Source organism: Oreochromis niloticus, linkage group LG7 (genome assembly GCF_001858045.2).
Source record: "Oreochromis niloticus isolate F11D_XX linkage group LG7, O_niloticus_UMD_NMBU, whole genome shotgun sequence".
In the NCBI taxonomy this organism is placed as follows: Eukaryota; Metazoa; Chordata; class Actinopteri; order Cichliformes; family Cichlidae; genus Oreochromis; species Oreochromis niloticus.
This window is the reverse complement of record NC_031972.2, coordinates 333,855-359,882: the sequence shown is the minus strand read 5'-3', so window position 1 is coordinate 359,882 and position 26,028 is coordinate 333,855. Positions and strand designations below refer to the sequence as shown.

General features: G+C 46.9%; 3 protein-coding genes across 4 annotated transcripts; 1 reads left to right on the top strand and 2 right to left on the bottom strand.

The window, feature by feature from the left end:
* Window positions 1-291: 291 nt before the first annotated feature.
* Window positions 292-6,427, bottom strand: nedd1 (NEDD1 gamma-tubulin ring complex targeting factor). Of its 2 annotated transcripts, none has more exons than XM_005449138.4 (16): window positions 6,292-6,427; window positions 5,003-5,146; window positions 4,542-4,636; window positions 4,100-4,216; window positions 3,881-4,021; window positions 3,280-3,509; window positions 2,721-2,922; window positions 2,494-2,617; window positions 2,176-2,307; window positions 1,990-2,040; window positions 1,820-1,909; window positions 1,563-1,729; window positions 1,287-1,485; window positions 992-1,133; window positions 791-857; window positions 292-709 (listed from the first exon to the last, which is right to left on the bottom strand). In XM_005449138.4, the coding sequence occupies exons 2-16, from the start codon at window positions 5,136-5,138 to the stop codon at window positions 605-607; spliced, it is 1,998 nt and encodes a 665-aa protein (XP_005449195.1). In that variant the 5' UTR covers window positions 5,139-5,146; window positions 6,292-6,427; the 3' UTR covers window positions 292-604. The 2 variants fall into 2 exon arrangements, with proteins under 2 accessions (XP_005449195.1, XP_005449196.1); XM_005449139.4 differs by having other exon boundaries at window positions 342-709; window positions 2,176-2,304.
* Window positions 6,428-7,441: 1,014 nt separating this feature from the next.
* Window positions 7,442-10,488, top strand: pclaf (PCNA clamp associated factor). The gene is given in 5 exon segments (XM_003439368.5): window positions 7,442-7,650; window positions 8,521-8,601; window positions 8,689-8,775; window positions 8,778-8,868; window positions 10,276-10,488. Coding segments are annotated over 5 exon segments (348 nt in total). The 5' UTR covers window positions 7,442-7,604; the 3' UTR covers window positions 10,319-10,488.
* Window positions 10,489-10,677: 189 nt separating this feature from the next.
* Window positions 10,678-25,483, bottom strand: fcsk (fucose kinase; the record flags this gene model as incomplete). The annotated part of the gene is given in 21 exon segments (XM_025908943.1): window positions 10,678-10,804; window positions 11,520-11,743; window positions 11,833-11,932; window positions 12,698-12,885; window positions 12,963-13,082; window positions 13,154-13,297; window positions 13,376-13,603; window positions 13,681-13,847; window positions 13,928-14,162; window positions 14,302-14,657; window positions 15,891-15,964; window positions 16,062-16,235; window positions 16,403-16,504; window positions 17,273-17,379; window positions 17,454-17,625; window positions 24,341-24,460; window positions 24,705-24,785; window positions 24,875-24,972; window positions 25,050-25,122; window positions 25,239-25,364; window positions 25,433-25,483. Coding segments are annotated over 21 exon segments (3,015 nt in total), but the record flags the coding sequence as incomplete, so codon positions are not given.
* Window positions 25,484-26,028: the final 545 nt, after the last annotated feature.

Here is a 26,028-nt window from a genome sequence, read left to right as displayed (position 1 = left end):
CGCTGAGGTCCGGGTTCGTCGCCGCGGAGCACAAAAACTTCAAAGTCAGTGAACTTTGTGAGCGCGCTCACAGGCTAGCAGGTAAACAACCAAAGAGTGTGAGCGCACAGAGAGTAACCCCCCCGACACGCACAAACCGCCGGCCCGCGAAAAGCCAAAGAACGTAAACACACATTTCACTGAAAACTACGACCGCATATCACCGTAAATACTACATAATACAATAAACACTGCTTCACACCGTGTTACTTACTGATCATTAAAACTGTGATAAACACACCAAAGGTTTTAGAAAGATTCGGGTTGATTTCTGTGTACATAAAAACACACATAATTTTTTATTGGCTGTAAACGTTTTCTTTTTAATTCTTCTTCAGACAAAAGTTTCTTTTATTAAAACATGATGCAGGCACATGTGAACCGACTGCCTTTCCAAACTCTTCCAGGCTTTGACATCAAACTTTATTAAATTACAACAAAACAGGCTTACATAAGTGCTCACTCTCCTCCACACACACACACACACACACACACACACACACGTACGCGTGCACGCGAGTTCATGTTGGACCATCTGACTCCAGATGGTCGAGGCTCCAGACGGTCAGTAGTTGGCCCTGAGCCGGCGGTTCTCCTCCCTCAGCCTCTCGATCTCCTCCACCAGAGACTCGTTGACGGAGTATTTCTCTATCAGACTGTGGATCTCAGTCTGAAACACAAACACAGAATCATAAAAAACTAGAAAGTCAAATCAGACCATCAGAGGAAAGCGTGGAGGAATCCGTCGTACCAACTGGATGTAAAACTGTCGGATCATCTCCACCTGGAGGTTGATGATGTCTTTGTGACAGGCGTTCCTGAGGACGAGAAGCATGTTCATGTCCTGCTGCCATAAAAACTCAAAAACACCAAATCAGTCCGCCTCTGAAAATAGTCCCCAAAGAAAGCAAAAAGGCTAACTGATCTTTCTCTGAAGAGAGGTCAGACTGACCTGAACTCCTCCAGAGTTTCATGGATCATGTTCTGGATGAAGTGGATCTGCAGGGAGGTGAGGGGAGCAGCTCCGGCCTGTCCAACCACGTCGGCGATGTTTTGAGAGAGGGACGAGGAAACGGCAGCCGACAGAGCTGGACCTGAAGGCAGAGGAAACATCGGAATCTCTCACACAAGCAGCTGACCCTGAACTCAGCGTCCAGTTCACAAACCTATTCCTACAGAGTCCCACAGAAAGTGACCTTAGTGGGAATTGAACCCTCGGCCTCAGCACTGCTGCTGCCCGACTCTACCTGCTGCTGCAGAGGTGGTGGGTGGAACTCCGTGGACAGGTGAGTCGTAGCTCAGCTGAGCCTGAATGCCATTGGCTCTCCGGAGGCTGGGCTCTGGTGTGAAGAAGGGCGGGGCCAGCTGACTGTGATTGGCTGGTTGTGACATAGGGGGCGTGGACTGACTCTGTGTCTCCAGACTGGAACAGCTGACTTTGTCAGACTGAGACAGATCAAAGTTCAAAGTTAGGTGGACCTGCATTGTCACAGGTGCAGAGGTTAAAAGTTAAAGGTCATCACCTTTCTGGAGTCACACGGTTCTCTGGCTACAGCTGTGTTTGGCTCCTCCTCTTTGATAGCCGGAGGGGTCTGGAAGACAGACAGCGGGCTGTAGCACCGCCCCGCTGAGGCTGCGAGCGGCGTTCCCAGTGGCGTCTTCCTGTGAGAATTGGGACCTGCCTGAGAGTCTGAAGCACAGAGCAGACATTCTTTAACCTTCAGGTAACCTCACCTGGACCTTTAGGTGTTTTAAATGGGCGCTTAACTTGAACTCTGACCTTCTCTGACTGGGGAGAAGATGTCCAGGCTGGCCCGGCCTGTCAGCTGCTGACCCTCCCCATCTCTGGACATCACCTCCAAAGTGGTAACTAAGGAAACAGAAACACAGCCTCAGGGTTAGTCCGCCGGTGGCGTCGCTTCAAATGCGTCTGGTGACGTCCTCTCGTACCGTGTCCTCGTCCAAATGGGGTGTTTGCGGTGGTCCCGTGGCTAACCGGGTCTGGAAGAAGAAGGAGAGTCACGACTGAAATGGATTCATTTAGAGGCGATAACGAAGAATGCTGTGATTTACAAAAACAAGGCGACGTTAGTGAATGCAGCATCGGATTTCAGCCAATCACAGGCCGCCTCTGACCTTCGCGAGCGGGAGAGAAGATGTCCAGACTGTTTCGTCCCACGCTACTGAACTTCTCCAGCACAGGAGGCTGCTCCGCCCCCTGCTGGCCTTCAGCTTCCCGACACATCCCCTCCACAGCAGCGCCTCCTGCTGAACACATGCTGTAATTACGGCTTTATCATCATCAGACAGGACAACCGTGATTGGCCACCCTACCACAGGTGCTTCAAGCTCACAGTTGGCTTATTTATCTGTGTGGGAAAAACAAAACAAAAACGCATACACACACACACACACACACGCGTCCACAGTAGTGACCCACGGCGTGAAACCCACCTGTGTTTGTCACCTGTCTGTTGGGGGCAGGGCCTGTGCTGGGGGTGGGATCTGGTTGGCTGCTGGGGAGCTTGATGGAGGATCTCTTAGAGCTGGAAGTTTTTGAGGAGCCCATTTTACTGGACTGAGACAAGAAACAGAGGGAAAATAACCCTGCAGGTTTATACACACTGAAGGAAAAATTCATATTATTCGCATCTTCCATTTGAGAGTCCCGAGGTTAGTACCTTGTGTCTGCTAGTGTTGCTCTGGAAGCGCAGGCAGGTCACTGAGGTTTTATGGGCCACGGTGATCCTGGTGGGGGCGCTGGAGTTTCTCAGGTCGTACTGGTAGATCTTCCCGTGAGTGGACCCGACCACCAGCCCAGTACCGTCCAGAGTGAAGTCCACGGCGGTCAGAGGACTGTCCACGCGGATGGACCTCAGGACGCTGGAGACGCAGATGAACACGCCGTAAAACACAAAGTGGAACAGGTTTTATCCACAGATAAAGAGTGGGCTTCATCCCATGCTGCTTTCTTATTGGTGCTTTGCTTCCCTTCTGGACTGCTGGACAGACAGTTTTATATTAACATAGAATAAAACACGATGAGACTCATTTTAAAGTCTAGAAGTCTTCTGCAGTCTCCTGAAAGGAAGACAGGCGAAAGACTACACCTCCTCAGAGCCCAGTTCATTCTCAATGAGCTCGAGAGCGCCCTCTATGGAACAGGAGCTCCACAGAGGGCGTAACAGTTTGTGACCAATGAGGTCCCAGGGACATGCAGAACAGAGCGATCAGACTCACATCTTGCTGGCGGTGTCGTAGCAGACGATCTTCTTGTCCAGGCCGACGCTGACCACCAGCAGGTCGCTGGTGGGCGAGAAGGCCAGGCCGGAGCCTGGGGCTTTGTGGGCGCCGTCGAACATGTGCAGCTCCTTCTGGGTGTTGGAGTCCCACAGTACCACCGTGCCGCTGTCAGACACGCTGCCCAGCAGGGAGCGCTTCACTGTGGACAACCTCAGGTCGTGGATGGGCTGGAGATCAACAGATTATCAAGCAGCAATATCAAACATTCCTCTGCTGTCTTTTAGTTACAGTTTTTATATACACGGACTTTTACTTCGCTTCTGAACAGAGTGAAGCATAAAAACTGAGCCCCTCCTCCGCTCTCTGGTTAACTCTGAGCCTGCAGAGTTGTTCTTTTATTAAAAACTGTATATAACTTCATAAGGTAAGGTAAATAAACTGAAAGCACACCTCCACCTTTTGGCTAGTCCCTGCTCGTCCTCCTTCACTACAGTCATATCATCAACTCACAGCTCACCTGTCTGACTCACCTGAGCAGCTGCACATGAACAGCTTCAAAGAAAATCTTAAACAAACAATATGAAAGTGGAGGTCTGACCTGGTTGCTGCCGTGGCCGAACGGCCTGCTGGACAGGTTGGTGGTCAGACTGTGGAGGACCAGGTCGCCGCTGGTGGAGCCGGAGGCAACGTAGCTGTCGTTGGCATTAAAGGATACGCAAGTCACCTCCTCCTTATGGTCCTAAGAGAAAAGGAGGCCATATTTATCCCGCTCTGTGCCTCAGAGGTAAAGGAAGCCGGAGGTGGAGTGAAGTCCTACCTTGAGGGAGCGGTGCAGTCTCTTGGTCTTCAGGTCCCAGATGTGCACGCAGTGATCGAGACCTCCGCTGACCAGAAACTGAGACGAGGAGCTCAGACACACCCGGGTCTGCTTTTTCTGAACACACAGGTACAAACCAGCACCGTTACACTTTACAGAGACCGAAGAGCTCTCAGTGAGATACTTACCAGACTGACTCGGCTTTCTAAAACTACACAGCATAAGTAAAATCTTTAGTTTCCCGCTTTTTCCTGGAACCTAAACTTCACTAAAACACCTGGGAGAACAGCTGGTATCATATTTCTAAAGCTCAGTGTTTTGGTTTTGGGAACTGAAGGAGAATTTGGACCCAGAGACAAACAATAAAGTCTCAGGCTTTATTCTTCTTTTATCCCTCTGCAGTCTTTGAACCGCCATGAAAACGAGCAGAGCTGAGACTCACCCCGTCGGCCAGCTCCACCACCGGCACAGGAGTCGACTTGAGGCTGGAAACGACCAGCTTGTCCCCGCTGCTGCTGGCACTGACCAGGTACTGGTCTGAGAGAACTGGTCAAGGCTGAATCACAGATCTAAAGGTGATTTATGCTGCTCACTCTGGCAGGGCAGGTCTGCATGATTCGCAGTTTAAAATAAGCTTTCTTTGTCTCATACTGTTCATGACCTGTCTGAAAGAAGCTGCTTTAGCTCTGCCCCCTTTAAGACATTTTTATCGTGATCGGCTGCCCCTTGAAATTAAACCGCCGACATAGATCAAAAACTCATCAGGAAGTGCTTACTGAGCTCAGGGTGACCAAAGACATGTATACAATCAGATAGAGGAGTCGCCCCCTGTTGGACATGACAAAGACCGCAGGTTTCCATCTTTCATATCCAGTCTGTGGTGATTTAGTGACAGCAGGATACTGTTGGAGCTCCAGCAGGCCTGAGCGACAGGGTGGCTTGTGCTGTGTGGGTTAAACTGCTCCAGCGGCGCCATGGAAACCGCATCCCAGATCTTCACGCAGTCTCCGGTCGACACCAGCCGTGTCACCTCCTCCATGGCAACAACTGGAGAAAATAAACACATGCACAGAGAGTTGTATCCTTGCAGACCGTCACTGTTAGTTTTACAGCTCATTATTTATTTTGTTAAACTTGCACAAACAACATAATTATATAGTTTTCCATTAAAGCACTGATCAGAACTACATGACTATAGAAGGGAAATGGTAAATGGCCTGTATTTATATAGCGCTTTTCTAGTCCCTAAGGACCCCAAAGCACTTTACACTACATTCAGTCACCCATTCACACACTGGTGATGGCAAGCTACATTGTAGCCACAGCCACCCTGGGGCGCACTGACAGAGGCTTCATGAATTTATACTTCATGAATATCCCCCAGGCCTCTTTTTATATATTAATCAGTATTTGATATAAGTGCAGGTCCTTTTGCTGAAAGATACTCAGATTAATAAAGAGATTTTAATTTGTTGAATATTATATAAAAACATGGCTGCCTTACATGTCACCTCAGTAAGATCCAAGCAGTAGTTTAAGGACAGATTTTATGATCTTCTTGTTGGTTTTTAAAGACTCCTCGAGCTCTGCCTGAGACCTTCCAGCGACACCTCGTTGGTGGTCAAGCTGTAAAATCTCTGTTTTTGTTTTACTTTTTGGCTTTTATAAACCAACAAAGCCAAAAAATAAACTTGTATCTATTAGCTAACTAGTATCTAACTAGATTCTATTTAATTTATTTTCGATTGAGTTTATTTTCTTTACTGTTCAGCGCTCTGAAACCTGGTTTTAAACAGTGTTATATGAATGTAAACGAGGTAGAGATGAAAAGCTGGTGCAGTAACTCGTATCGGGCAGTAAAAGTACACAGTGCTGAAGTATTTCTGTGAAACCTTCTATCGGATGTTCGTCGTTTTTGGGGGGTCTCTATTGTAGTCTGAAGGCAGACGGACACGTGAAACTGAGTCTGACGCCTGTGAGGACTTTTAACGGCTCGCAAGCTGTTTTTGGTCCATCAAACAGAAACTTTATCGACTTTGTTCCGTTAACTTGAACCTGCAGCTACAGGTAGCTCATGCTAACCGGCGAATAGCTCGGCAGCTTTAAAGTTAACAAATTGTCGCGAGGCGAGCGGAAACTACCGGGAATGTCTTCACCTGACCCTCAGAGTCTGTAAGATTAGCCATACTTACCCAGAAACAGTTTTTAATCACCGAAAAGTCGAAACTGACTTTGTTTTGGACGCGGCCGTGGCCAATGAACCGCCACTACGGAGCACCAGGAGGGACAAACGGCGGAAACGGGATCGTACTTCCTCTGTTTGTATTGAAGTCTAATCGAAATGTACTAAATATACAATATCAAAGCAACAATTAAAGAAAAACACTGAATAAAATATTTAATTATTGTTATATTTTATATGAAGAAAAGAGGCATATAAAAACGTGGCTTTATGAAGAAAAATAAAACAGAAGTTTAGTAAATATAGGTTTCTACCGCATAATTATAGTATAATTATGAAATTCTTAAAGTATTTTCGAATTATTTTAATTACTGATACCCTTATAGTTTATTGTATTTTTTTTGTATTTATTTTATAATTTATTGTTTAAACAAGGCCGATAAAAAGTCGCTCAAATAAAATTCAATATGATCAAACCATATATATAGAAAATGTTAAAAAAAAAAAAAAAAAAACACAAAAAGGAGCTTGAAAAAATTAAAAGATATATAGAAATTTTAAATTGAATTTTAAAAAAGCAGAAAATACAGAAACATTTGAAAGGAGTACAGTAAAAATAAAAACAAAATATTAGTAAAAAATTATATACTAAAATAAATTATTCAAGTAAAACAAACTACAAATGTAATTTGATAAACTGGCTTCATATGCAAAATATTTCAAATTCAGCTAAGAAAAAAAGAATAGTGTATTCAAGACGTTTCTGCAATATAATACCCCATAATTGTATTACTATCATGAAATCTTTAACGTATTTCATGGTAATTTATTTCCTAAAAACATTGTAATTTATTGTGTAAACACAACCTATAAAAATCACTCATTTATATATGAAAAAAATCTCGAAAAATCTCAAAGTTTTCACTTCATTCAAACTGTCAAGTTGTTAACTAGTTAGTTTCTCAGAAGTTTGAGTTAGTAAGTTGCAATTTGAAGATACATAACTTAAAATGTTGTGATAATAGCCCGATAACCCAAACTTTTCACTTCTTAATACCAAGAAAATGTTTTGTTTCGTTATTTTTCTTCCAGTGGCTTAAACAGTCTTCCATACCGTGAATCTGCAGTTACACACGTTCACCTATGAGGGACAGACTTGTGTTCCAGCTATTCGTGGAGTCTACCACTATAGAAGCGAGAGAAGAAGAAGTCTCCCGCCCCATCCGCCTGTTGGTTTTAAACCGAGGCGGGACGGTGCTCGGTTCACTGTGGTCCGTGGATTTCAGGCAGGAGTGTCGACTTACTGTAAAACCCGCTGCCAACATGGTGAGGACAAAAGCCGATAGTGTGCCCGGTTCATACAGAAAAGGTACGGCAACAAATTAAAGGCATTTAATCAGAATTTAGGTTTTTACAGCTTGTTTGTACAAGAACACGTTTTGTAATGTAGTCTGGCGGGCAGGCGGCGCTGAGCCAAAGCTGGTAAAATCATACAAATGTGGCCTCGAAGAAGAGTAGTTAACATATTACATTTATATTTTTACAGTAAAATAATTAAAAGAAAACTGTCAGCTGAAGTTTGTGTATATCCACCGCACGGCTTCCTAAAATCAGCCTCCCGCCAACACGGAGGCTGGTCTGCTGCCCTCTCGGGTTCTCCGGGAGAGGCCAAGATATTTAAGTTAAAACATTTAATTGTCGTTTTATCATCTGAGTCAAAAGTTCTAGCTTAATGTTCTCATTCATCTCACGAGGTGTCATCTTTAATGATCCTTTCCCAAAGTTTGTACGACGTTTACTGCAAACTGGCGCCAGTTTTGAGCGCCGCGGTGCGTCTTTGTGCGCACGCCTCACAAAAGTCCATTCACATATTACATAATTAACGCGTCTCTGTTTAACATAGAAGCCACGCGTGTTACTGTCCATAATGGATGCATGTTTATTAAGTTCTGGGACCTTCTGGTAAATTTGGCTTACATTTTTCCAACACCAAACGGATAAGAATTAAAATTTAAATCTGCTCTGCTTCCTTAAAGACCCGGTTTAAATAGCAGTGAACTGCTCTCATTCACTCTGCAGCTATTTTTAACAAGCTTTCTTTGAACTTTTATTTAACATTCTGCAAATCAGACTTTAGTCTCTTTACGTTCATTTGGCTCAGCTTTGGTCCTCGGTAAACTTCTTCTGGTTTCTCACTGGATCCTTCATAATAAGCTGGTTTCATGTATTTCATTTGCAGCTGTTGCAGCTTCTGCCCCCCGGAAGTCTCTGGGTGCCAGTTCATCCAACGCCACCTCCAACAGCCAGTCCTCCACACCTGGTCAGTCCCAGTTTCACTACGCGCGCGCACACACACACACACACACAGTTCACGTACTGAGGCTGCTGTGATTGTTGTAACTTACAGCAAAGAACAAATATGCCGGCGGGAACCCCGTGTGTCCTCGTCCCACCCCGACCTGGCAGAAGGGCATCGGGGACTTTTTTGGCGGTCCCCCAGGAAGATGGAGAAGGAGAACAGGCGGCCCCAGGAGGTGGAGGACGATGAAGAGGCTGGAGGCAGTGGGATGTCAAAGGCCAGCAGGAAGTATGTGTTGTGCTTTATTTTAAACTTCTGCAGGAAATCTGCGTCCCACCTCACGGTGTAACCGTAACCTCCTTTTAACCCCACGCGGCAGCCATCCACCAACCACTCAAGTCGCCACGAGCTGCATCAACCCTGAGATGTCATTTTAGTTTTAGGATTTCCCGCAGAAATCCAGATCCCACAAAGTGAGAGATGAAGCTCAGTGGAGGTTTGCTGCTGTGTGACGAGCCGTTAGTTTCACCTCCGGTATTTTCAGTGTGGAGCTGAGCCTGCTGCTGTGATACATGGGCCGGGGTAGTTTGATCCACTATAACACCTGAGAAGGTAATAAATGAACCATGTCAGGTGTTGAGTTCAGCTCCAGCATGGAACAATTTAAAATGTAGCATTAACTGCAGTGAACCTGTTGGGTCCGTTTAAACAGAACTAAAGAAAGCAGCTGTTTCTAATTACAAGCAAGTCGTCCTTATAAAAGTGAAACTTATAGCACTTTGTGGTGGGTTACTTAAAAGAAAAGCAGCAGCAGTTTGATACAAATCTGATCTGAGGGTCAGAAATGACAGGAAGCTGCGTTCTGGGTGAAATGACGGGGACTCGTCTTAGCGGGGAAAACGTTTGAATGAATGCTGCAAGAAACGGAGGCCGGTAAAGACGGGAGCTGATGCTTTCCCTTAACCAAATGGCTTGATCCAGAGTTTGGATCGCTGTGAAGCTTTATACGATCACATCTTACTGATCAGGAGTGTCTCACCCATCAGAGTTGTTTCTGAGGGTTCACCGGAAACCTTCAGCAGAGTCTGCAGCAATCAAATGTAAAAACACAGATGCTTTTATTTTGGAAAAACGAAAGTGTTTTCACTCTGCAGGGTTTGTTTTAAAAATTATATTCCCTCATGGTCATTGAGTTAAACCAATCAGCATCAAGCTGCACCAAGAAACCGCAGACCTGCTCAATGACTCAAAGTCCAGTTTCTTAGGAACACCGGTAGCCATGCTTCTCAGCTGATTTTTTTTTTTTTTTTTTTTTTTTTTGGGGGGGGGGTCCCAAAAACACCTCAAATACAGCGGCTGACGATAATCAGATCATTTATTTTCCTCCTTAAATCTTTGCTTTTATAGCTTCAGACGCTCACCCGTCTGGATTAATCTGCAGCTCCTTGTAGGTCCGGAAAGTCTTTAAAAGTTGAAAACTGGCATTAAATTGTTTTAAATCGATCAATAGTGAGACAGCAGAGACTGACTGTTGCATGGATGATGCTAAAATCCGAGGAGAGGCCTCAAACTCGCTGCTGACACCACTCGACTGAATGACAGATTTTAATTTATTCGGGACGTGGCATTTATGTTCCAGCGTCCTGTGGGAAGTTTGATGCCAATGTTGATCAGTTTGGTTTTTGTCGTCCGCAGAGCCCGGCCGCTGCCCGCCGAGGATGAGGAGGACGATGACTGAAGCCTGGATCAGTCCGTCTGACTGCTGATGTACATCTGTATATAAATTCTGCTCAATTCACACTGTATAGTTCAAATTTTGTTTTACCTACAGAATGTCTGTTTGAGATCATTTGGATTTCATCTTTTTTACTAATAAAACTTGACTGAAAAAAAACTGAGGAACAAACATGGCCGTCTCTGGATGAGTTTGTGGGCACGGACTCAAACGTCCAAAACTGGGCTTTATTTATTCTGTTGAGTTACAGATCAATGCTCCTGAGAAATCAGTTTGATTAATAAAATCAGATTCCTACAAAACCAGAACACCAATTGTATAATGTTTAAACACAGCTCCTCTGTTTGTCAGAATCATCTTTGTCATCAATGTTCGTTCATTTTTGTGATTGAAGCCAAGGTACAATCAGTGTTCTCAGGTTAACGACGCCAGGAATGTGAGTCCGTCCCTGTCCAGCTCCACAGAGTGGACACTGAAGTCTCCCAGGCCCTGAAACACACCAGAAAATATCAAAACAGGACAGATGGTCAGGAATTATTCTGCTCCATCAGAGCAGCTTAGCATGATTCACAGTTAAGAATAATCCTCCTGTATCACATACCTTCCCCTCAGAAAAGGAGACAATTTAGCTCCTCCCACCTTAGGCTTTTTTTTTAAGCTTTCTTTTTCTGATTGGACCCTTTTCTGTGACATCATCCAGAGCCAAAAGTAGAAAATAAACTGTATAGATCAGTCTACACTAAGCTCATTACAAACTTTCTGTTTTACAGGAGCGGCTCTGACATGTTTTTAAAAAAACTTTAAACCTGAGTTGGAAAGTAATAATGAAAGGATTCATTTGAGGTCCCAGTGGGTTGTGAAGTAATCTTTCCTGACAAAAGGTCAAAGGTCAATTGCTTTTTGTAAAAGCTTTGCTGAATAAACTGTACTGTCTCCTGTAAAGAAAACCTCTGAATGAATGTGTGGGTTTATTAAAGCCAAGCTCACAAACTCAGACTGATGGAAACTTTTCCACAAACTGAGCGACATCAAACGGAGACATGTTGGACTCGCTGCTCCGCTGTGTGGTTCAAAGTGGTATTACATGTACAGCGTAGCACTGACTCAGATCTTGTATTTATTTTTGTGTTGAATTTGAAAAAGTCCACACTGAATGTTTTATAGAATAGAATACATTTGACCTCTGACCCTGACCAGCTATTACCGGCGTGTTGTTGAGGACCTGCAGCACCACCTCCCGCTGTTGGGGCTTTCGAGTCAGCAGGTAAAGGAAGCCGCCGCCTCCGGCCCCAGCCAGACTCTGGCCCAGCACCAGTGGCCTCAGGGCCTCCATCATAGCTCGCACTGACGCCGGCTCGCAGCCCGGGGCCATAAGCTTCTTCTGCTGCCATGAGCGGTCCAGACACTCCGCCAGCCTGGACAGAGAACCTGTAGAGGAAGTGGTCATTAAGCCTTTCTGAAACCCACTGACGTTTGGCACACGGCATTCTGGGAAATGTCCCACTGAAGCGTCTCACCGTCCACGCAGGCCCGAGCACACTCCTCTGAATTACACACCAGCTGCTGGGCGTTCTGCACCATCGACGGCAGGCGGCTGTACCAGCTGCGGACCACATCCTGCATGCAGGACACACATCATCATCACTATCGTCATCTTCATCTCAGCAGCTTTATTCTAAGCCTCAAGGCTCTCTCTTACTCGGAGTCTTGTCACATTCACTCTGCTTCTTTTTACCTTGACGAGTTTCACTTTTCTTCTCTTTTACTTCATGAATCGACTTTTGTTTTTAACTTTTTAACATGAAAGAGGGGCTGAGACTGTAGCAGACAGGAAAGACAGGAAAGTCCACTCCAGCAGACCCACCTCCACCCTCGCCTGCACCTCCTTCCCCCTCAGGAGAGAGATGTGCAGACTCTGCCCAGGCAAAGCTGCTGCCCCTGATGGCTCCACCTTCAGAGATTCTGGAGACAGGAAACCTCAACCCGCCATGTGAACCTGCTGCAGTTTGTCTACCAGCCCTGTATCAGTGTGGAGGACGCCACCACCACCATCATCATCATTGTGATGTCTGATCAGTCCTGGGAACAAATATGTGCAGCTACACAACCCGACAGGTGGACCGCAGTCTGAGCAGCACATGTGACTTCCAGCCTCCAGGTACAAGCAGCAGGATGATTACAGGAGGGTGGAGGACAGATGTGAGCTTAACCATTCTATGGCTGGACTTCAGGAAGCAGGTTCCTCCCCCCTCTCTCCCCCATCAGTGGGTGAGGAGGGGGAGGAGTGCTCCTAACCTGTCTTTAAAACTCCTGACGAGCTCCAGGGCGTGGTGCTGCCAGTGTTTTTTAAGTGACAGAATTAGGGAGCCTGAAGGTACCCACCTGGAGCAGATTTCGGGCCAGCCGGGTCTTCCCGGTGTAGACCAGCAGGAGGTGCTGCTCCAGAGCGAGCACGAACTCCTCAGGAAGACTGAGACGCTCAACCTCCACCTGCAGGGGAAGGGATCCTCTGGATCGACCCACCTTTACTCCGCCCACCAGACCGCCCACTTGATCCTGCCAGCCTCCACCTGCAGGAGGAGGAGGAAGATGAGGAGGAGCAGGAGGAGATGCTTAGTGATGCTTAGTGATGAAGGGCATGACAAACCTGTGGTGAGAATCTGCTCCAGGTACAAAACGGCATGGATCAGGGAGTCCGTGTCATAGGTCCGGCTGGTGCACCTGTACACCGCGGCCAACAGTGCCCCCGCCAGGATGCTGCTGGTACCTGCAGAAAGACGACCAATCAGAGTGCTGAACTCCTCCCATCACCTACAAGCTCTGTTTCCTGTTTCTCACCCAATCCTGATCCCGTCGGCAGCTCTGACCAGCTGTGGAGCTCCACCCCTCCTCCCCACCGCTCCATCAGCTGATGCCCCAGAGGATGCTGGGAGGTCAGGGACACCAGCCCGCTACACACACACACTGCCTTCAGCAGCGCTCCTGTAACACACACAAGACACACACAGTCAGCTTCCCAATTCCTTCCTGTTGTCCCGGTTTAGCCGGTAAACGCTGTACCGGGAGCGTGAGGCTGACAGTAATCCTTCAGGTCATCCAGGCTGTCACACGCCGTCTCCGTGGAAATCCCACTGCTCCGCGCTCCAGTGTAGCTGACCAGGAGGAGGCGGGGCTCGGAGATGCGACGGGCTCTGGCACCAATAGGACGCTTCCCGTCGACCTTCACCGCGACGTTTGTGACGGAGCCCCCGTGCTCGAATGCAATTGGTGGAGTGTCGCTCCAGCCGCCTGGAACACAAATACAGGGTCAGCGTCTAAAGGACCAACTGCCCCTGAATGCACCCTGAACACCTTTATCCAATCACCTGCTAAGTCTAGCCTAGCTGGACACTCTACTTCCTGCCACTGTCCAAGGGGCTGGACTTCACCCTGTTCAATGGAGATGAATCTCTGAGATGACATCACAGCCTTCCGTAACAGCACCTGTCCGGCGCCTTCGTAGTGCCGCGCCGCCCGCACCAGCAGGTCAGGCCTGTAGGACACAGCAACACCCAACACAGTTACCATCGTTATATCAGCGAGACCATGTGACACAAACAGTGCGGTGCCCACCTGCTGAGCCAGTGCTGCCGCTGCACAGTGAGTGCGTCGACTCCGCCCTTCAGGTCACCCTCCTCCAACATGGCGTAGGCGGAGCTCCAGGCTTCGTTAGCTGCTGGCCCGCTCCTCAGACCTCCCTGCCCCCCAGCCATGCACACCAATACGTCTGCAATGCAGGAGAGACAGCGGGCAGCCACACCCAGATCTGTTCTGAGCTCCGCCCCCTGCTCATTGCTCCCTGCTGCGACTGAAAACAAACTAGAATTACCAAAGGAACCTCAGCAAGCTTCCTGAAACTGGCCAATCAGAAAACTTATTTGATACACAGAAGGAGGAGCCAAAACTGCCTGTTTCTATGGGTCCATCATCGAGGAGCGGACACTCACTGCTGTCCAGAGCTTCCAGCAGCGCCCCCTGCTGGCCTCCTAGCACAGCGGCCCTGAAGCAAGGCAGCAGGCAGACGTCCGAGCGCCCCCTCAGAGCGTCGGTCACACGCCGCCTTCCTGCCAGGAACAGCAGCTCCTCCCTTCGTTGTAGCTCCGTCTCCTGGTGGGTGAGCAACAGCACCTCCTTCAGAGAAAGCCGCCAAGTCTCCCTCCACCCTCCCAGGCAGCCAGGCCCGCCCAGCAGCCAGGCCACGCCTCCCTCCAGACCCACAGCGCCTCCTCTGGGGTGGAGGACTGGGAAGAGGTGAGCCTCCAGGAGGGAGCTCCGTTCTCCTCGAACCCACAGCTCCTCCGGCCTGAGGACACGCACATGCAGAGACAGACACACACACACACACACACACACACACACACACACACGTGTCACTTTAATCTGGTTTCTGTGATTCAAACCTCGCCACCGTAACAAACGTGTTTCCTGCGTGTGGCATGAATAAAGTCTCTGATGTACAGTGTCCTTGAGTGTTCTGGAAGGCGCTTTCAAATAAAATGTATTATTATTATTATTATTCTGATCTTCATCAGAATCTCAGCGGACATTTGTGGAGGTCAGGAGGTCAACGATGTCATTAATGTGACTAATATAATGACATAAAAACAAAAGTTTTCCATCCAGATGACGTGCATGTGTCAGTTCAAACAACATCAAACAGATGGAAGTTTAACTGTTTCTGAACTAAAACCTGAAGCTGTGCAGCCGAGGACACGATGTGAGTGTTGGGAGGAGGCGGAATGTTTTGGAAAAGATGAAGCACATCTGGTCAGGTGGGAATTGTTTTACCTCCACAGTTGGAGTTCTTTCTTGATTAGACTAATTAATCATATTTTAGTATGTTTTATTCTTTTCCTGTTCAGTTTATTTGTTTATAAATCTCAGCATTTCCTGTATGTGTTTCAATTAAAAGCCCTGCAGAGTTTGAACAAGCATAAACTTTTCATTTTTAATTAGGCTTTTAATGTGAAGTTCTTCACATTCAGAAGAACTTTTTATTTCACTTAAATTCACTTTCATTTACATAACACCAGATCATAACAACAGTCACCTCCACGTGATTTACATTTTAAGATAAACAACATACAATCCCAAAGGCGATCGTGGCTCAAGAGTTGGCAGTTCGTCTCGTAATCGGAAGGTTGCCGGTTCGAGCCCCGGCTCGCACAGTCTCGGTCGTTGTGTCCTTGGACAAGACACAAGACACTTCACCCGTTGCCTACTAGTGGTAGTCAGAGGGCCCGGTGGCGCCAGTGTCTGGCAGCCTCGCGTCTGTCAGTGCGCCCCAGGGTGCCATCACCAGTGTGTGAATGAATGGGTGGATGACTGAATGTGTAAAGTGCTTTGGGGGCCTTAGGGACAAAGTAAAGCTATACAAATGCAGGCCATTTACAATATTAAAAAGAAAGGACCGCCTATGAGCGAGCACCTGGTGACAGTGGGAAGGAAAAACTCCCTTTTAACAGGAAAAAGAACCAGGCTCAGGGAGGGCAGCCATCTAAGGGACCGGCTGTGGGTGAGAGGCGCTGAGTCTTACTGTATTCCCGTTCTGCTGTAGAAGTCGCTCCAGGTCTGGTTGAGGAAGGAAGCATTGCTGTCGTCAGATGAGATCTGAGGAAGAGGAGGAGACATCAGATAACGCTGGAACGCCACGTACACCCCGAGGAGGAGGCGGCACATGAGAACATAAAGATCTCCTGTGTTTTACCTCCAAGTCATCGTGCGCTCCCATCACCGTGTAGACGTCCAGCTGCAGCTCCCCTAGCTCAATCCGGTGTCCCTGGATGATGATGTCACTGCTGAGCGGCAGGCACCGGACACTCTGTGAGGTCGACAGCTCGAGACCCGACAGCAGACAGCCTGGCGGGACGTCCAGAGGACCCTGACGGGCGGACGGTGGAAATGTTGACACGTTGTCTCCATAAAAACACTGACTTCCTGCTTCTGATCTAACATCATGTCTGGAGAAACGTGCAGTGTGCAAATACTAGACTCAGCTCTCAGGTGAGTGCAGTCAGAATACAGTCTGGGTCAAAAACTCCTCCTCACCTGTAGGTGGCAGTGTTGCACCACTGCTCCTGCAGCCACAGCAACGGCTCCCTCCAAAACGCTATTGATCACCCGACCTCCTTCACTCAACACGTCCTTGTTCTGATGAAACAGGAAGTGGAGCAGAGTTAAACGCTTCTTGATTGATCATTAACGGAGGCCTGACCTCTGGTGGCCACAACATGAACTGCAGTCATCGCTGAGCTTGCGTGACATTTGTCTCACTAAATGAACCCTCCATGAATTTTCCGCTGATGATCAAATCTGTGGAATAAGCTGTCGTCCAGAAATCATCCCACATCAGGTATGGAGGGCCAACAGAATAAAAAATTCAAAATATGAAGTCGTTTTATTTTGAAAAATTAATATTATTTCATGGTTCAGAGCGATCCTAGATAATATCCTGATGGAGTGTCAGAGCCTCTGCGGAGGAGTCTTTGGACACCTGGGTATCCCAGAATGCATTTCAAATGAAATCACAGGTGCATGTGTGCTGTCCCTTTAAATAAAAACATTAAAAGAAAAGCTTGGAAAGATGCTTAGGACGCACAGCAGGACAGAGAACGTGACATAATTCATCAAACTGTTAAATAATTACATGTTTTTAGAAAATTTTAACATGACGACACATTTAAGCAATTAAAATATAAAGAAATAAAAATATTTGAATGTGTTTAACATGCATTTCCAGTTTGAATTAATTCTTTGGTCATTTTATGATGTATTTATTTCATTTTGACACTCTTGGTCCTCAACATAGGGAAGCTGGAGTCAGGGAAGCGCTTAGTTTCTCACATGACCACAAAACAAGCACATATCACCATAATTATTCATAAACTGTACATAAAAGATGGAGGCAAGACCAATCACCTGGATATGTGAGAGAGTGTTTCTCCCCGTCCAATCGCGGCTCAGTCGGTCGACATGCGCCTTCCCAGACAGAGTCAGGTAGTCATAGCGACCGCCGGGGACGTACACTGTTAAACGAGGACACGTCAGCAGGTAACGGCGGCATAAAGAAAGAGCGAACAGAGGAGGCGGAGAAACCAACCCAGACTGAGCGGAGCTCCTCTCAGGATCCTCCACAGCTCTGCCCTGCCGCTCCTCACCGCCGTCCCCCGTGGCCCGACCGCTGAACTGCAGCCGGCTCGCTCCTCGCTCACAAACTGATCCCGAGTCAGATCCGAGCAGAGACACTTTAACACGTCCAAGAAGAGAGAGACCTGAGGAGGAACCACAGCACGACAGGACGTTAAATTACAGGCGGCCATCTGTCGGAGCCCCTCCACTGACCGGCGAGCCATCAGCCGTTATTAGCCACTTCAAGATCAGCGTCCATCATGAGACAGAGCAAACAGCCCTCAGCTGTGTTAAGAGTGTTGATGTTGAACACTTTTGTCCACCAGAGGGCACCTTCCTCTTCGGTTTGCAACACCGCAAACACAACAAACAGCTGATCCAGAATCAGGCAGAACGTAAACTAGTAAATAAAAAACTACACATAAAAACTTTTTTTTTTTTTTTTACCTGTCCCGTTTGGTTCTTTTGCCATCAGAATTATTGTCTAAAGGCGAAGAAAGATGCCCAACGGATTTACTTTACCAAATGGACCATCCCAGCCTTGCTGTAATGGTCCATCTGATTCACCTTTTATTGTTTATTTTATTTTCACTTGCTGAATACGGGACAGACTTGACTGCTGGAAAGAAAGGGGAGAAAGAAAAAGGGAAAGGAAAAAAAAAAAGAAAAAAGAAAAAAAAAACCCTGAGAAGAGGGACGGAGAAAAAGGGCAAAAAACAAAAACCAACAGAATAAGCAGACAAAAAATACATATATCGATCACCTGGATCACCTGTTGAGAAAGAAAAAAAGAAAGCAAGCAGAAGAAAACGAGAGTAATAAACATCATCACAATGATATATGGGAATATGACAGTAAATACTAAATATTAAACATTATTGTGCAGCACGTGAGATCGACAGCGCAGTGTGTGCTTTGAGATAGGAGCCAAAAAGGGTGTAGTTTGTGTGTGTGATCACCCGTGTGTGCACCTGTGAGCATGGACGCGCTTGTTTTTAAAAGGTTCCTTCATGTAATGATCTGCTAGAGGGTGTGGGGGGGCCACTGCCCCGTCCTCCAGGGCATGAAGCAGGTATGGAGGAGATCAAGACTCCAGACATCCAGAGGCCCCAGAACACAAGAGACCAAGGAAGACCAACAGAGGGGCAGCCGCGCCACTATCCCAGAAAGAGCTGAGGAGAGTCCCAGATGAGGGGTCACTCAGCAGCCGCAGAGCAGAAGCCGGGGGGGGTTGCAGTGACGTGCCCGTGAGCTCCGCCGGCAGCCAGCTGTGCCAGAGTGACCGAGCCCCGGGCCGAGAGGCCAAGGGCACCCCATCCCCGAAGTGGCCCGAGCGAGCCCCAGGCTCCATGCCCCGATAAGCAGCCGCCAAGGAGTGAGCCGGTGGGTACCTGGGCGCCCACCCCGGACACAAAGAACCACCAACGCACCGATGTCTGAGGGCGTCTGCCACCGGCAGGGGAAGTGGTGGGGGGAGATGGGCCTCCAAACCTTGGAGGGCCTGAGATGTCCCCAGAGAGGTGGCGTCTGATACCCAACCTGACATATAGACACAGACATACAGGCACACACAGATACAAACATCTATTCCCACCCTCATGCTCTCATATACAATTACTCAACACTCACCCAACGTGGAGACAGACATAGAGAGACACTGTACACACAATCACACTCCCCAAGCGTACTCTAAGCCCCGGGTCTAGGTACCCTTGCCCCTGGAGGGGGAAACTGCGCCCAGACCCAGGTGGCGTTACCCTTTTCCCTGCGGTGGAGAGAAGCAGACCGCCCCGACTCCGCAGCAGCAGGGAGGCCCCACATTCCAGACCCCAGTCGGACGGCCAACTCCTCCTCCTAGCCCCCCCGCTCCAGCAGGCCGCAGAGAACGGGGGTGTAGGAAGACTCCAAACCTCCCTCCACCCGCTCATATGTAGTGTTGATGTATGTGTGTTCTAAGGTGCATTTAAAACCCAGGAGGGCATGGAGCTACCTGCCAGAGAGCAGCAGGTAAGCGCATAGCCCCTCCTGCTAGCCCTCAATGTCTACGTGTATTTAACATTGAGAGGTGGGCAACGACGCCAGGGGTGAGGTGTACACCCTGATGGTAATTTGGAGTCTGTGTTGCGTGCCCACCCCCAAGATCCTATATGTATGTGTAATGAGAGTGTGAGTAATGTGAATGTCTAAGTTGTGGGATAAAATTGAGGCAGAGGCAGCCAGAAGGGGACAGAGGGGGGGAATGCCTCCTCTGCACCCTGGTGACACACCTTTACCCCAAGGCCCTGCATGTGTGGGTGATTGTGGTGGAGCGGGAAGAGGGAGGCAGCTGGAGATGGGAGGGAAGGAAGGGAGGGGCAAGTGACCCCTCCCTGGGGCCAGCTCCCCCGCTGACCCCAGTAGGCACGCCCATACTCCGCGACCCGCCAGGGAAAGGGGGGCCCAGGCCCATCCGGACCGGGGCCCAGTGCAGCAACGCCGCCCGGCCCCACAGAGCCCGGGACAGTCCACCTGACCCCACCACAGAGAAAACTGCACCCACCCCATCATCCACTCATCTTCCAGACTACACAAGACAATAGACGCCCAGGCTGAGATCTTCCTCCACCTCTCCTGTATCTCCCCCTCCTGCAGAGAGAGTTCCTGAAGAGAGGAAATCTCCTGCAGGATTTGACAACCTCCCCCACCAGTTGAAGAGCCCCCCAGGTGGTTCGATGCACAGGCGGCACCCTGCGCCAGGACTGGGCCCCCATACACCCACCCGCCCACAACCCCGGCAACACACCAACCAGGACCCAAGCCCCTGAGGCTTGGCCAGGGCCCCAGCCCAGAGACGGAGTGCCCCCAGAACCTCACGCCCATCCTGGACCCACCCAGGGGCAGCCAGGCTACCAGGTCAGTAACCCACGTCCGTCAGCACAGACCCTCCCCTAGCCCTGCTGCACGCAGCCACGAGGAAACCGTCACCTAAGAGCCAACAGAGCCCCTAATTGGCCATGACCGCTACCCCGGGTTGAGCCCCCCAAGGAAGATGCTCCCGGGGAACCCCCCGATGCCCTAAGCCTGTCCCTACCCCCACACCTATCACAACAGTGAAGGTGGGACCAAACTAAGACCCCCCACCCCCACTAGGTGATGGAGCTGATCAAAGGAGCCCAGAGCAATTGATCTGATGTGGTGGCAGAGGCTGTATCAAGACTAATGTGATCTAATAGATAATTTCTATATTGGTTAGAATTAAGATTATTTTTATTTTTCCAGTTCATGAGGACTGTTTTCTTGGCTATGCATAGGGCAGTGAAAACCATATGGGCTATATTCTTTTCCGGAGTGACATTATCTAAGCTGCCCAACAAACACACTAAAGGGGAAGTTGGAATGTTACATTTCAGACACTTTGATAAGTCTTCACATATCTCGCGCCAAAACTTCTGAACTGGTGGACAGAACCAAAGAGCGTGGATATAATTGTCCGGTGAATTGGTTTGGCAGTGTGAGCAGTTGTTGGTAGACGTAAAGCCCATCTTGAACATCCGATGACCTGTATAGTGCACTCTATGTAGTATTTTGTATTGAATTAATTGAAGACTGGGATTTCTAATTAAATGAAAGGTTTTTATGCATATCTGAGACCAGAAGTTTTGGTCTAAGTTAACTGATAAATCCGCTTCCCATTTTGCAATAGGAAGTGATATTGATTCATCTGTTTTAGAAAGCATTCTGTAAATTTTGGAAAGTAATTTGGGGGTTTTAAGAGTAAGAAATTGAACCACACTTGGTGGCGTTTGTAGTTCAACTTGACCCGGTTTAAATCTCTTTTTTACTATGGATTTAATTTGTTGATATTCTAAAAATCTTTTCTTGTTGATCCCATATTGTGTAACTAGTCTGTCAAATGAAATAAATTCTGTTCCTTCTAGTATATGTTCTAAATATTTGACTCCTTTACCACTCCAATCTGAAAAGTTTATCATATTATTGTTTTGTAATATGTCAGGGTTGTTCCAGATAGGTGTACATTTGCATGGGATTAATGAAGACTCTGTCAACTTCAGAAACTCCCACCATGCTGTCAGAGAGGAGCTGATGTTGATGCTTTTGAAGCATTCATGTCGTTGGATGTTTGAGCTGATAAATGGTAGATCTGAAATCTCTAGATTATTGCAAAGTGCTTGTTCTACATCTAGCCAAGGTTCATCTAAGAGGGTATGTTTTAGCTATCCTGAGATAAACTGAAGCCTGTTGGCTAAGAAGTAGTGCTGAAAGTTAGGTAGTTCTAATCCTCCTTTATCCTTGGTCTTTTGTAGTGTTTTTAAGCTTATACGTGGGGGCTTATTTTTCCAAAGGAATTTGGACATATATGAATCTAGAGATCTGAACCAATCTTGTGGCGGTTTAGTTGGGATCATTGAGAATAAATAATTTATTTTTGGTAATACCATCATTTTTATAGCGGCAACCCTTCCCATGAGTGATATGGGTAGACATTTCCACCTAGCCAGATCACCTTCTACTTTCTTTAAAAGTAGGATATGGTTTAATTTAGTTAGATCTGCAAGCTTGGGAGAAACATTAATACCTAAATATTTTATATTTCCCGATTGCAGTGGAGTAGAAGAGGAATTATGGAAGGAGCAATTAATCGGAAGGACTGTAGATTTTGACCAGTTAATTGAGTAGTCTGATATTCTTGCAAAAGAGTTTATCAGTTCAATCACCCCAGAGATATTGGTTTGTGAGTTTTGGAGAAAGAGTAACACATCATCCGCATAAAGGCTGATTTTATGTTCCACGTTCTTGCATTTTATGCCCTTAATTACTGAATTCTGCCTAATTGCTGCTGCTAGTGGCTCAATAAAAATTGCAAACAGTGAAGGGGAGAGTGGGCATCCCTGCCTGGTGCCCCTCAGGAGACAGAAGCTGGAGGATGTTTGGTCATTTGTTCTGACACAAGCTGTTGGGGAATTATATAATATTTTTAACCAGTTGATGAAAGAAGATCCAAAACCAAATTTGTGTAAAGTTGCAAATAGAAATTTCCAGTTAACTCTGTCAAACGCTTTTTCTGCATCTAAAGAAAATATTGTAGTTTCAAGGTTTTTACTGTATGAGTAGTCTATCAAATAAAGTAATCTACGTGTATTTGTTGATGAGTGCCTACCTTTTATGAAACCAGTTTGGTCAGGATGAATTAAGAGGGGGGTTATTTTCTCTAGTCTCTTCGAGAGAGCTTTGCAGATTATTTTGAGGTCTACATTTATAAGGGATATTGGACGATAGCTTGAGGGATATACAGGGTCTTTGCCTGGTTTTAGCAGGAGATTAATGTTTGCAGAATTCATATTTGATGGAAGTCTGCCATTTTCTTTGATTTCCAACAACGTTCTGTAAAAAACTGGTGCTAGAATCGTCCAGAATTCTTTGTAGAATTCTGCAGGAAAGCCATCTGGGCCTGGAGCCTTATTATTGGGCACACTTATCAGGGCTTCCTGGAGTTCACCTGGTGTCAGTGGCGAATCCAGTGCCATTGCTTGAGTGTCTAATAATTTTGGGAGAGTTATGTTGTCTAAAAACTGATCAATTTCCTTTTTAGATGGGTTTATTTGTGGTGAATACAACGTTTTATAGAAATCCCTGAAAATATAGAAATCCCTGAAAATAAAAACTTTAAGTGAAAGGAAAAAAAAATATCGGCCAAAAATGTTAACATCTGATTTTTAAACCACTAAGCACTGGCTTTAGTGTCAGTCAGCCTCTGAATCCGTTCTCAGGGCCTTGTTTGAAAAGTCGCACACGGGTCAGGACTGATAAACATTTATGTATTTGGGGCACAAAACTGCTCCACAGCGCAAGAAGCCAGCACTAACAAATGAAAGTTATTTCAGATCGGGTTAGTTCAGTCTAAACATCCTGACGATGACATGTCCGTGGCCCTATGGCGAATTCTGATGACTCCCCGCAGGACCGACGTTGTTATAACTCAGACGTATGTTTCCCCAAAACTCAGCAGCTGAAATCTGAGTGTGGAGACGCCTACATGCCAAATAAGTAGTTACAGTCATAGCGCCACCTAGCACCTTGTAACAAACATAACCCGATGTATGAAGTTGTTAGGTCCCACAGTTGGTGGGTGTTCCTGAACGCCACATCGTGATTACCAGAAGTGACAGGTAACTCGGTAACGCCTTAAACGCAGCACGTCTCTTCGTGCGAGGGCCCCATCGTCATGCACCATGGATCTGAACTTTCTACGGTTAGATGTCTAGTAACCATGACGATGACCGTGACTCACCCGACAAACTAAAGTCGTTACAAAAAGACCAACATCGTCTCCACGGTGATTCACGGCGCTCAGATATTCTGTCAGGAGCTCAGTGTCGATGTTTCAAACCGGGATTATGATCTCGGGTAAACAAGTACAGGTCAGAGGTCATGTTAGTCCTGTGGGCAGGACTCACACACTTTATGAATCATAAAATCATCGTAACTCAAACTTTAGATGTTTTGTTAAAACTTATATTTCTCAATTTAGTGAAAGGATTTTTTTAAACTTTATTATCATTTCTATTGGAACTCATAAATGTGACTTATTATTTTTCACTCCAGATTTACACAAAATATTTTGATCTATTTTTTTTGTAGATTACTTTCATGTATCATATATTTGGGGTTTTATTTCATATATTTAATTTTTTCAAATCAAAAAACATTTTTTTTCCATTGCACAACTTCAGCAAATTAAAGCTATTTTCTAGTATTTTTCTTTTCTTTCCTTGGAAATTCTGATTCTTCATCATGACATCTCCAAGTCTTAGTTCTCTTCCTTTAATCCAGACTTCCCTGCCTGACAAATACACGTACCTGGAGGGGCGGAGCTCCAGAGTCCAGCCCCAGGTAAGTGCAGCCGTCCAGAGGCGGCGTCACGTGAGTCTGCAGTAACTTCTCAGACACAGACCTGCTGAAGAAGACCGGACCCGACACCTGCAGACACACACCTCACCATGAACTTAAACCAACATCTGCAGAGTGATTATTAAACACCAAGGCTCAATATGATATAAAAACATTACAATTATATTAAAATGATTAAAAGTATAAAATGATCAGTCTTAAAGTATCCGGCCATGGAGAATCTGTCACTGACTTAGTGATGTGTTTCAGTTTGAGCCTAAATGGCTTCTCCTGGACTTTAAAAGGTGTGTTTGATTTGAGCTAGAAGACGCACCAGTGGCACTTTCCCATCAGGCATTGCAGCGCGCTGGAGCTGCTCTTTGGTTCCTCGATAGATGATGTCTCTGACTCGTCCCTGACGGAAAACAACATTTAAAAATTAAAAAAAGAGGAAAAGAGGAGGAGCAAGTGGAAAGAAGGTGTGAATGAACAAAAAGTGGGCACCTGTGAGTCGGACAGGTAGACACCATGATTGGCTGCATAGATGATGTCACCAGGTAACGCCAAAACCCGAACACCTGAGAATCCGTCCCAGGACAAACCTGACCAACACGAACACGTGAAGAGGAGGAGGGGGAGGGTTCGAGCGTGCGTGTGCGAGCGTGTGCGGCACACTTACCAAAGTCAGGAGGGACGGCGAGGATCATGTCGGTGCTGCAGACCCAAACACCGGGAGGAGAACCGGGACAGATCTGAACGAAAACACGACAGTGTTCAGCAATTCACAGCAAACCGAAGTGGCCCCGACACACAACCCTGCGGCATCCCACGTTTAAAGGGTCTTTCTGTGGACGGTGTGGAAGCTCACCTGGTTGTTGAGGCAGTCCAGCAGCAGATCCAGACAGCAGACCGGAGCCTGGACCTTCTGATCGGGCTTCTCTTCGGGCAGCCAGCAGAACGCTCGGCTGCAGGAGCTCCAGGGAAAGTCCCGACCCTGAGGACGGATCGGAAAAATCAGCCACGGCACAAAAACATCAGAGAGTGCGCTGCAGCTGGACTCACCGTGTGGAGGATGAGGATGTAAGCATCATCCAAGACGTCAGCGGTCACCACCTGAGAAAAAAAACAGGTGATTGCAAAAAGGACGTGTGACAGTTTTTGTCTCCTGTTGCAGTGGGAGGAGCTAAAGCAGCATGTTTCAGACTGAGACACAGGTAAGACAAAGGAGGATTATTCTAAACTGAGAATCACGCAGAGAGAAATGATCAGAGAAGATCATGTCAGGGCTCTAGAGCGCGACCAATTTGGTCGCAATTGCGACCAGCAGCAAAAGAAGCAGCAAACTACACTTCACATTTGATAGATGTCATTAATCTTCTCTGACTTTTGCTGTTTTGCTTCCACCTCTCTGTACTTCAAGAACAGTTTCCCGTCTCAAATCTCTGTTTTCAGTGTTATTCATTCACTTATTACCCACCAGTCTACCGTTGTTTACAGTGCTGCCTTTTTTTTTAACTTAAATCACCTTGGACAAGAATATACTGAAGAAATGTAAACTTTTTAAAAATTATGCAAAATTGCAGAATATTTTTAAGGTTATCTGCTCTAAAAAGCATGCAGGCCAGGAAAATCTGCTTCATGTTTTTCTGAGTTTTATC

Bases quoted from the DNA above. Each gene is read 5' to 3' on its own strand.
- nedd1 (XM_005449138.4), bottom strand. From the start codon at position 5,138: ATGGAGGAGGTGACACGGCTGGTGTCGACCGGAGACTGCGTGAAGATC. The intron at 4,022-4,099 runs GTAGGACTTCAC...CTTTTCTCTTAG, and splicing joins GACTGCACCGCTCCCTCAAG to GACCATAAGGAGGAGGTGAC. The intron at 2,041-2,175 runs GTCAGAGGCGGC...TTCTTCTTCCAG, and splicing joins CTTCTCTCCCGCTCGCGAAG to ACCCGGTTAGCCACGGGACC.